General features: G+C 33.5%; 1 protein-coding gene across 12 annotated transcripts in view; it reads right to left on the bottom strand.

Annotated features, from left to right (window-relative positions):
- CCDC88A (coiled-coil domain containing 88A) overlaps positions 1-12,133 on the bottom strand; it is a 158,593-nt gene that overhangs the window by 65,672 nt on the left and 80,788 nt on the right. For all 12 annotated transcript variants that reach the window (XM_072635531.1, XM_072635532.1, XM_072635534.1 and 9 more), the window contains exons 8-10: positions 10,333-10,502; positions 8,207-8,288; positions 5,884-6,042 (exon numbers count right to left, since the gene is read on the bottom strand). In XM_072635531.1, the coding sequence (XP_072491632.1) occupies positions 5,884-6,042; positions 8,207-8,288; positions 10,333-10,502 (411 nt within the window). The remainder of the gene's footprint in view (positions 1-5,883; positions 6,043-8,206; positions 8,289-10,332; positions 10,503-12,133) is intronic.

Raw genomic sequence — 12,133 nt, 5'->3', positions numbered from 1 at the left:
AAACGTCCTAACCACATGTATCCTTGATGAAAATATGAGAACAATAACTCTTATTAAATAATGCTTAAAGCTTTACAAAGTACCCCATGAGGTAGGTAGTGCTAGTATAATTATCTCCATTTTAAAGATGAGCAAACTGAAGCTCTGAAAAAGTCAAGTGATTTGCTTGTGGTCATAGAGCTAGTAAGTATTTGGGACAGAATTTGAGCCAAAGTCTCATGACCTTTAGTCCAATACTCTTTCCATTATAACAGGCTGCTTCATAGGCAGGCTTCTACAGAAGACAACTTCAGTTACATAAATGCCTGAGAAGGATGGAGAGTACATGGACCCAGTGAATATACTGTGTTTACAAAAACAAAACCCAAAAAATTTACCTAATAAAATAAACCTTATTTCATAGAAAAATATAAAGTTCTACAATAGGCCAAAGGTATTCACTAGTCATATATAAAATCAGTAACATAGATAATTTGTTTATAAACAGATTTTTAAAAGGATATTCTAAATAGCTACCTTAAAAATAATTATTACTCAAGAGCTCAAATAAGGATGAGTACATGCTATTAATTTAAATGAAATCATGGGCAAAAATTAATTAATTAATGAGGATGAGGCACTAGGGTTATATCTTCTAGTTAACAGAAACAAAAAAATAATAAAACATGCAGAGCAGACTGCCTGAAAAGGTATTCAAAGCTTTCTCATCACTTAGGATTTTTAATTTGCAGAATTCTCTTGGTGTCATTCCAGAATACTAAGTAATTACAATCAAAAACTGAACCAGGGATTTCAGCAATTTATATGACAGACTTATCTTAGACTTCCATTAATATAATTTGATACATCCCAGAACATGAAATTAACCTTGGGTTCTTGAAGGCAAAGTGCAATCTCTGGAAGATCCTACCAAAGATTTAAGAGCTCAAAACATCTATAGTCTAAGAACCAATCTAGACAAGTCTAGAGAGATTCATAACCAAGATAACCATAAAATAATGAAGTTTTCAACCACAGTAATTTTCAAAGACCATCTGCTGAGTCAGAGAGAAGCTCCAATTTGTATCAGTGGAAAAAATACCTACCAGCAGCAAAATACAATCTTCTTCAAATATTATTAAAGAAATTCTAAAGAGTCAGTTTCTACATGAGTCCTATCCTAATTCCCTTGGTTGCTAGGTGCCACCCTCTGCCATCTTTCTACTTACCTGACAGATACAAGCTCCCTAAGGGCAGGAACAATTTAATTTTGTCCTTGTGCCCCACAGCCTAACTAGTTACCTGACACTGAGTAGATTCTTAGTAAATACTTGAATAAGTATACATTTTATCACAGCAACATAATATTTGAAGATGTATTCTAACAGACATCTAAACGGCTAAGATTGCTAATATATTGCTATTTCTATGGAATCTATACAATACTGGTTCAAATATAAAACAGATCTACGCAAAACTGCCATTGCTAAATCTATTTCTTATGAACGTTATTTTTATATTTTTTTCAATTCAAATAAAGATATATTCATTTTTAGCATTACTGTTGTCTTCATTTTTGTGCTTTCAAGTTTTGTATGTAACATTTCTGGAGGGAAAATACAGACAATACACCTTGAGAGACATAATAAAAATTAAAGCCAATAGGAAAGTTAGTATTTTACAACAATGATCTTTAGTAAAATATTTGTATGGGTCACATTTTATATAAACATTAAGAATTTCTCACATATATATTTAATAATTAGCCAGGCACTTTCAAATGCATATTCAATTGTATAGTCTAGTTTTAAATAATTTTCAAGTTATAATATAATTATTACTGACTCCCAGGTTATAGTTTCCTTTTTCAATTCCTTCTCAGTCTTCCACTATAATTAACACACCCCCAATCTGGTAAAATACAACATCAGAGAATGGGAAAATGATACAAAATAGGTTATTGGAAATCATTACTGAGCCAATTGTCTTTAAAATAGTGTGGGCTCTGCAAGACAGACATGGTAAATCAAATTTCAAATTCCCTAAAATCAAACAGATAGTCATTATTTTATATCTATATCCATTTAAATTTGTCTACATGCTCAATCATTCAAAATATAAAATTTATTAGAAGAAATTTAGGACCTTATGATAAAACATACAAATCTACGGAGAGAAGGATAAGGCATGCAATAAACAAAAAGCAAGTCTATTAGTTCATATTCTCTTAGTCCAGAGTCAGATCTAAACTAGCAGAGAAAATTGGGTAATGGAAGCAATTATTCAAATAGATAGCTTTTATCACAATTATGCTTTATTTAAAATGAAAGTGGTCATTTTGCTTAAATTACCTAAATTAACTATATTCCCCTTACCCAATTTCACTAAACTTGGCTAAATGACCTAAAATAGAATATAAACAGAAAGGAAAACAAGTTATAAAACACAAAAAAGGAAGCTATTTTAATCTATAAGGCAGATTTTTCAGTTGCATACAAGCATAGAATTTTTAGAGTCACAAAGTATCTGTAAGGGGCATTGACTTCAGTCTGCTCAGTTTAACATGAGGAAAACAGAAGTAGGTACTCAAGTCAAGGGTATAGAATGAGTAGTGATAGACCGAAGACTGGAACCCAAATGCCCTAAAGTACTAGTGCAGTATTTTCATGTTTAGTACACCACTGGGAATAGAGGTGGAAGGTAGGTCAGGGCCTGTGATTTCACTGATATAAGGAACTTCTAGTGTGGAAACTCCCTCTACTAATGCAGATCACTATTGAACTCATTTGCAACTTACAGTCTTAAAGAGTAGCCATGCTGCCTATTAATAAAGAAAATGACAAAAATTACAAAAATGCCCAAAAAAGGGAAAAAAAATAAGACTATAGAAGGTTACTTTCTTGGTGAACAGATATCTTCTCCCATCCTTTCAGATGAGGAAGAACAATGCTTACCATCAGGGAAAGACATAAAAGTCAAGGCTTCTATATCCCAAACATCCAAAACAAATATTCAATGGGCTCAGGCCATAGAAGAGCTCAAAAAGGATTTTGAAAATCAAGTAAGAGAGGCGGAAGAAAAATTGAGAAGAGAAATGAGAGAGATGCAAGAAAAGCATGAAAAGTAGGTCAACACCTTGCTAAAGGAGACCCAAACAAATGCTGAAGAAAATAACACCTTGAAAAATAGGCTAACTCAATTGGCAAAAGAGGTTCCAAAAGCCAATGAGGAAAACAATGCTTTCAAAAGCAGAATTAGCCAAATGGAAAAGGAGGTTCAAAAGCTCACTGAAGAAAATAGTTCTTTCAAAATTAGAATGGAACAGATGGAGGCTAATGACTTTATGAGAAACCAAGAAATCACAAAACAAAACCAAAAGAATGAAAAAATGGAAGATAATGTGAAATATCTCATTGGAAAAACAACTGACCTGGAAAATAGATCCAGGAGAGACAATTTAAAAATTATGGAACTACCTGAAAGCCATGATCCAAAAAAAAAGCCTAGATATCACCTTTCATGAAATTATCAAGGAAAACTGCCTTGAGATTCTAGAACCAGAGGGCAAAATAAGTATTCAAGGAATCCATCGATTGCCGCCTGAAAGAGATCCAAAAAGAGAAACTCCCAGGAACATTGTGGCCAAATTCCAGAGTTCCCTGGTCAAGGAGAAAATATTGCAAGCAGCTAGAAAGAAACAATTCAAGTACTGTGGGAATACAATCAGGATAACACAAGATCTAGCAGCTTCTACATTACGGGATCGAAGGGTGTGGAATATGATATTCCAAAAGTCAAAGGAACTAGGACTAAAACCAAGAATCACCTACCCAGCAAAACTGAGTATAATACTCCAGGGGAAAAAATGGTCTTTCAATGAAATAGAGGACTTTCAAGCATTCTTGATGAAAACACCAGAACTGAAAAGAAAATTTGACTTTCAAACACAAGAATGAAGAGAAGCATGAAAAGGTAAACAGCAAAGAGAAGTCATAAGGGACTTACTAAAGTTGAACTGTTTACATTCCTACAGGGAAAGACAATATTTGTAACTCTTGAAACTTTCTTCAGTATCTGGGTAGTTGGTGGGATCTCACACACACACACACACACACACACACACACACACACACACACACACATACATACACATAGAGAGAGAGACAGAGAGCACAGGGTGAATTGAATAGGATGGGATCATATCTTTAAATAATGAAATTAAGCAGTGAGAGAGAAATATATTGGGAGGAAAAAGGGAGAAATGGAATGGGGCAAATTATCTCTCATAAAAGATGCAAGTAAAAGACTTTTCAGTGGAGGGAAAAAGCGGGGAGGTGAGAGAAAAAATGTGAAGCTTACTCTCATCACATTCAACTAAAGGAAGGAATAAAATGCACACTCATTTTGGTATGAAAACCTATCTTACAATACAGGATAGTGGGAGAGAAAGGGATAAGCAGGGTGGGAAGGATAATGGAAGGGAAGGCAGTGGGAGGAGGGAGCACTCTTGGGGAGGGATAGGATCAAAAGAGAGAATAGAAGCAATGGGGGGCAGGATAGGATGGAGGGAAATATGGTTAGTCTTACACAACACGACTACTATGGAAGTCATTTGCAGAACTACACAGATATGGCCTAGATTGAATTGTTTGCCCTCCCAAAGGGAATGGGTGGGGAGGAAGGGATGAAGAGAAGTTGGAACTCAAAAGTTTTAGGAACAACTGTTGAGTATTGTCCTTGCACCTAGGAAATAAGAAATATAGGTAATGGGGTACAGAAATTTATCTTGCCCTACAGGACAAAGGAGAAGATGGGGATAAGGGAAGGGAGGGATGTTAGAAGGGAGGACAGATTGGTGCTAGGGGTAATTAGAATGCTCAGCGTTTAGGGGTGGGGGGAGGGGAGAAATGGGGAGAAACTTTGGAACCCAAAATTTTGTGGAAATGAATGTTGAAAACTTAAATAAATAAATTTAAATTTAAAAAAAGATAATAAGTAGAAGAAAAAAAAGAATATAAAGAGGTAAAAGTCTATATAAAGGTTAAGATTCCAAAAAAGAACTCTGCCAAGTCCTCTGGATAACTCCTAACAGAGGAAAAATAATTCCTTTCACCTGCTGAATTTTAGTTATTTAAGGGGAGAGAGCTATTTAGGGTAGCACAAATTCTGGGCATACAGATTTCTACTATTTTATCCAGAAAGGAATTTTAATACAATCAGGTTAGAAATCATATACACTATAAGGGAAATGAAAATAGTAACTTTTAAAGGCATACATCTTCCGTCAAATAATTACCTGCACCATCCATCTAATCAATCCTACTAATTTCTATTGGTCATGAAACCCTAATACCATATTGTTTAAGCTTGGTGAAAACTCAGATCAAACCAAGTTGTAACTTTTTCAAGATTTAAATACCAGAGAATAAACAGCACAATTCATAAGTTGTTTTTTTTCTTCACCTGTAGACTTTAATGATCTGACAAGAAAATTTAAGTTCACTAACTATAGGTGAGATTATAACTAGGAATATTCTTTTTTTTCCCCAATGTGGAAGGCATACTTGGTAACATGACAAATGCATTTATGGATAGCAGGGGAGAATGTTATAAGATTATCACTAGGCTAAGACAGGAAATAGCCATGGTAAATGATGCCAAGAGGTCACCAAAACCATTAATGAGAGGTGTGAAATCTACTATATCATAAAATAACATTGTCACTCTAACAGGTTCTGTTCTATTATCAAAGGCTGTAAACTATATTAAAGTATTTATCTGTTCAAAAGGATTCTAACACCTTATCGTATTTATGGATAAAAAATTAAAGTTACTAGATCAAATATCACAAAATTTTGAAAGAAAAAAAAGCACCACAATCATTTCAAGAATGACATAGCATACCTCAACTCTTGCTTTATAAAATTCAATATCATGTAGCCTCTCTTTATATCTGCTGACTTCACTTTCAAGTTTGTCAACTCTGATTGCTTTTTCTCGAAGTGCATCCAATTCATCTCGGTAAACTCTGGCTGAGCGAGCATCCGAAAGCAAGTTCATATTCTATTAAGTAAAATATGTAATAGATAAAATTATTATTTTCACATTTTGTATTTCTAGATTCACAAGTAAAATAATGCCCCTAAAAGAGTAAATGATTCTCAGTAAACTATCTTTTCAAAGAAGAACAAAAAAGCAAAAATTAATTCTTTCTTACCAATGTTACATTTTGCAACTATAAAATCAATATGAAATAATTTCAATAGGAAAAATATCAACTGTGTCATAATAATATATAATCAAGAAGAAATATGACATAGTAGATAGGGAAAATGCTTTGGAGTTAGGAAGACTTAAGATTCAAGTCTCACCTCTGATACTGTCTCTATATGATGGAGTTCTGTACCAGGAGGTCCCATATACTACATAGCTATAAATATATACATCCACATATGTATGTATAAGAATGTATATATGGCTTGCATATAGATATACAGATATATTAAGATTTGATTATTTTTATATGTGAACACTCAACTTCAAAGTATTGAGTATTGCTGTTTTCATGAATAATTTATCATTTAGGGATAAGATAGGAACTTTGACCCGTAATTTCACAAATAACAGATAAATGCAGAAACTTTATTTACCAATTCAGGTCAGGATCTTCTCTGCAACATTTAGCCTAGAAACTAGCATACAGTGCTAAGAGATTCAGGGCTTTGCCCAGGTCACACCACTAGGATGTGCCAGATAGGATAAGAATAGAACTTGAATCCAAGTCATTCCAACCCCAAGGACAACAACATATCTACTGTATCACACTGCTTCTCATGTTATACATAACACATATCTATGCAAGTATGAAGACAATCAACCAGACTGGTATGATATTAGAGGAAATTATGAAGCAGAATGGTGGCCACAGTATAACTAGTAGCAACATGAGTCATTAATGACAAAGGCTACCATTTGGAAGGCTATATACTGGGGCTGTGTGACAGCAAAGATATATGAGGTGGAATATTTTTCCTTGCCCTAGGTTCTCATGCTGTACAGATTATCCATAGCACAGTTTTATAAATTTCCCTAAGGTGCTCAATTATAAAGAGAAAAAAATTACACTGTAGTTGAAATAAGTTAAACACCTTGAGACCAAAGAATAAACTAAATCAAAAGCTAGAGGGGTTTTTTTTTGTTAAAAGGAAAATTTAAAGAATTTAAAAGGAAATATAGTGTGGTAAAGAAAAGGTTATGAGTTTTGTCAAAAAACAGTTCTGAATTAACTTAGGGACAAATAGAATTATGAGGTTGGTTAATGATTTTACAAAAACCAAAAATATTTCAGGAATAAAAAGGCAAAGGTCTCTTTCCCATCTAATCATTATGACAAAATTTGATGCCTAAAAGACATATCCAATATGAGCGCTTTATAATATAGCATTAATATCATCATTTGATGGAAAAATAGTTTAGAATTTCAGAGATTTCCTGTTTTGTCAACCAAAAACTACCTTATGTACAAGGTCTCAAATTCTATTTTAACGCCTCATAGAGGTGACCTGAGGTCTCAAAGATTATGACAGTAAGATGAAAGTTTTGTCAGATTTTATCAATATGTAAAGGATTTGTCGAAAAGCTAGCAAATGACCATATGTCTACTGTGTGAGGAACAATCCAATTAAAGGCGGAGAGTTTCTTAACCATAAAGAAGGTCACCAAGCAATGCATTCTTTGATCACAGTAATCCATGAATATATATAGTCTACTAAAGAACAGTTGGAAAGATGAAAAGATGTACTTCTACCTTTCTATTTATTTATTTACTGGAGTGGGTAGGCAATCAGGGTTAAATGACCTGCACACCGTCACACAGTTGCTAAGTATCTGAGGCTGGATTTGTACTCAAGTCTGCCTGCCTCCAGGGCTGATGCTGTATCCACTGTGCCACATAGTTACCCCTATATCTTTAAAATTATATATCCCTGAACAGAGTAGAATGGCAAATATTTGTAGAGGATAACTAATGAAGAGTTAAAAAAAATAACAACCCAGTTAAGTATTGAGAGAATTCTGATAAACAGGAAATAGTATTTATGTCAAAAGTTAAGCAAATGAAAGAGAATGTTAATAAATTAATGATATGAAGATTTGATGATGTTAAATATTACAAGTAGCAAAAAGTTTATATTAATTGTGTTTCCAACATATATTTCCAGACACAAACCTCCTGTTGAAGCCTCTTTAGTTCTGTCTCCATCTGTTCAAGCTCCTGTTTACAGTCTAACAATTGTTCCGTCTTTTCCTCCCTTAAGTTGAGGGAAAAAAAGCTATTCAACAAACACTTATTGTTAAAAAAAAAAAAAGGCAGTGTGCTAGGCACTGGGGAAACAAAGATAAAAAACAAAATAATTCTAGCCTCAAGAAGCTTATAGTTTACTTTGTAGATACAATGTCTATATGAACAAGCAAGAGCAATAAAAATTGTAAAGCTGAGGTGGGTGGGAATCTATATTCACAAAGCGACAATATGGCAACCTCATTTGTATTATATTGGTTCCTGATTTCAGTACTGAATCCAGAAGATGGTACCCTAAAGTCAATGCTATAGAAGTAATGGCAGATTTCTGGATCTGAAATTCCAATTCTTCTGTTAACTTCACGGATTCTCAAAATATAGTACCAATACCTGGGGGTAAGTGGAGTTGGCTTTAGTTTGTGTTTTCTAAGGAGCAACAAATTTATTAAAGAAAATGTGCATTGGGTCTTTATTTGGTATGCTTAAAGACTGCAATGAACACACATTAAGTATGATATTCAAATCCATATCGATCCACCCTGATTATTAATATTATATTTACACACTGTGAGTAATTTACTAATATTTTATAACGTAGATTTATGAAATTTACTATTTTAGCAAGTGTGGCTTTTCCACAAGGCATAACACTACTCAGACTATTTGATTATCTTAATCATTCCAAGTCCATTTTGTACTCATTCTTTGTTTCCTTTTTTGAAAATGTCCCACAAAGAGTATGTTATAAATGTGCAAAAGCAATTTCACAAGCAGATTGGAGACTAGTGACTAACTTGTGCTTTAGGTAATATACCTGGAATACTTTTTATCCTCCTCATAATTCTGATTCAAAAACCTTACCACCTTACATTGTTATGATTTTGATTTAATCAAATATTGCACAAAATTTTAACATACCCCTATGGTCAAGTAAAATTTACTTAAAAATTAAATCTGAATGTGGTGCAAAATGTTAAACTATTCATAGTCATCATTACAGTCCTAATTGCATGCTTTATCTAAAGACTTGAGAGGACTCTACTAAATTATACAGGACATACTAGTGTTCAATGTTTAGGCTATCTATTAACTGCCAGTCAAACTAATAACTGCAATCTTTCCACAATTTTCCCAGCACAGCTGTTTGTAGAATATCCTGGGCGTGTCTAATTCAAGAGACATGTAATAATGCAGATATCCACAAATGAAAGCTGCAGCTTTCTGTTTTCTAATTTTCCTATAGATGATGATAGGATTTTCTCTGCATGATTCTACAAAATACTTAATTCAGTCAGTTTCAGACACATTAAGATAATTTCTGGACTGGTCTATAGATTTCAATTCAAATCCTTCCAATATAAATTATAGGAGGAAAAAAAAGTCAACTGCAAAATGAACAGAGCTGCAGTGGAAGAGGAGCCTCTCTCTTTTTGTGGTCCCCCTCATAATGTAGGATTTGTTTGTCTGGTCTTTATACACAAATCTCTACCGTGTATGTATGCACTGTACAGATTTCTGCTCTTTGAGGATTTAAACTACTTTGAATATATTGACTGAATTTTTGCTTTTTCTTCACTTATTAGCAATTACATTACTAGTTTGAACTAAAATTCAAACAATTATGCAACATCTGACAATTATATAACACTTCAGATTTTGCAAAGTGGTTTATACAAATTATCTATCTGATCCTCACAATAACCCAATAAGGTAAGTACCACGAGTATTATTAGCATCTTCTTACAGATAAAGAAGCTGTAGCTTAGAAAGTGATTTGTCTACATTGACAGAATCAGTTAATGTCAAAAACAAGATTTAAATTCAGGTCTCTCCTGACTCCAATTTTGTACTCTTTTCATAACAAATACACTTCTCATTTAATAAGTCATACATACCCACATACAGAGTTCAATTCTTGCAATATTAATGCCAATAAAAGCTGTTAACATACTGACTTTGTAACACAAAACTATAAAATAACTGATCTATACATTTCATGAACTTACAAGTTTCTAAGTCACAGAAAAGGTCACTTAAAATCAATGTGAACTTACAACTCCTGCCTAAGCCTTCTTATTTTTGCCTTAGCATCTGCCAATTCCACTGATAAATGTTGTCTACTTTCAGTCCGTTTCATGCCTGGAGAACCACAAGGTGACTGTGCTGATGAGGCATGAGGTAGAAAATGAATACCATCTCGCTCCTCAGAGAGTTCTATAATGGTCTAAAAAATTAAATAAAAAGATGCATGATCATTGTTGGCATTTATACATCAGAGTATTGAAAACAAAGCCCAAATTTACAATGTCCTTTAAGCCAAACATTACCAGAATATACTAAAAAGAATTCAAAATTGAATACAATCATAATTTCCCTCATATAACAGTCATTTTGAAAAGTTTCTACTGAAAATGTATAAAACATAAACTAGTAATATGATACTAATTAATGGGCTAATTTTTCATTGTTCAATTATCACCCCCCAAAATTAAGTATGATCAAATTAACCAATTCAAGAAGCAGCAATCAAGACAGAAAGGCACTGAGGCTGAAAGAGGGAAGAAACACATACAAGATTACTTAAAAAAAAAAACCAGACCAATGCATTCAAATCACTAAGCCCTAATAATATTCACTTAAAGTTCAAAAGGCTTCTGAAGTCATCACAAAGGGAAGTCATTTAAGGGAAAGTACTTCCTGCAAGCTCCGCCAAAAACTCACTACGCATAATTTTGGACAAATCATTGAATTCTGTGAATCAATCTACAAGTTTTTATTAAGTGTTTACCATGTACTGTTGGTGCCTAGTACCAATGCTAAGGGAGGAGAATGCAAAGAAAAAGAAAAGCAGTCTCTGTTCTCAAGGAGCTTACATTCCTTAGGGATAGGCTAAGTGAAAATAACTAAGTGCTTATAAGATATATAAAAAGCAGATGCAAAATAATCTTATTGAGGAAGTCACTAGCTACTATAGGAACTGAAGAAAAAAAAATCCTATGCAAAAGGTAAGATTTGAGTTTTGAAGAAAGGTCAGGGCAACTAAAAGGTAGAAATGAAGACGGAGAACATTCCAGGCAAGAGAGACAACTACTGCCAAGGAAAGAAGGTAGATGCAATGTCCTGAATGTATGGAAAGGAGTAGAATGTAAGAAGGTTAGAAAAGTATAAAGGCAACAACTTTAAATAAATTTAAAAATGAAAAAATTGCTTTAAACACATCATCAGAATAAAAATAGCTAGCATTTATATAATCTTTAAGATTGACAAATATTATCTCATTTTATCTTCACAGATAATTAAGTGCTATTCTCACCACTTTACAGATGACAAAACTGGGGCTGAGAAAGATTAAAGGACTTGTCCAGAGACACATAGCTAGTTAAGTGTCTGAGGCTGACACTGAGCTCAGGCTTTTGTGACTCAAAGGCCAGCACTGTCTAGCCACTACAACACCTAGCATCCAAATTAAAGATTTTACATTTCATCCTGAATATCCATTTTCCTTCAAGAATTTTTGAGAAGACAAAAATAAGTCAGAGATGTAAAAACACTGCAAAGAAATTAAAGTAAACATAAAATGTTGTCACTTTAATATATTACCTTTGAGAACACCACATTCTAGTCAAACTCGATAATTAGCTATACCCTATACACCTTTCAGTTCTTTCTTGTCTCACAGTATCTCTACATATATTTTCTCTTAAATTACAATGTCCATGTATGCTCCCAGAATCCACTTGCTAAAATTCTGCCTATCCATCAAAAGTCAGATCATATTTCACTATGTTAGATGAATTCCTTAGAATCTCTGATTTCTATCACATCTCAGGTCAACCACTACATCTTCTATGAAGT

Source organism: Notamacropus eugenii, chromosome 1, assembly GCF_028372415.1.
Source record: "Notamacropus eugenii isolate mMacEug1 chromosome 1, mMacEug1.pri_v2, whole genome shotgun sequence".
Classification (NCBI taxonomy): domain Eukaryota; kingdom Metazoa; phylum Chordata; class Mammalia; order Diprotodontia; family Macropodidae; genus Notamacropus; species Notamacropus eugenii.
The sequence above is the reverse complement of the archived record's forward strand: the minus strand, read 5'-3'. Positions and strand labels throughout refer to the sequence as shown.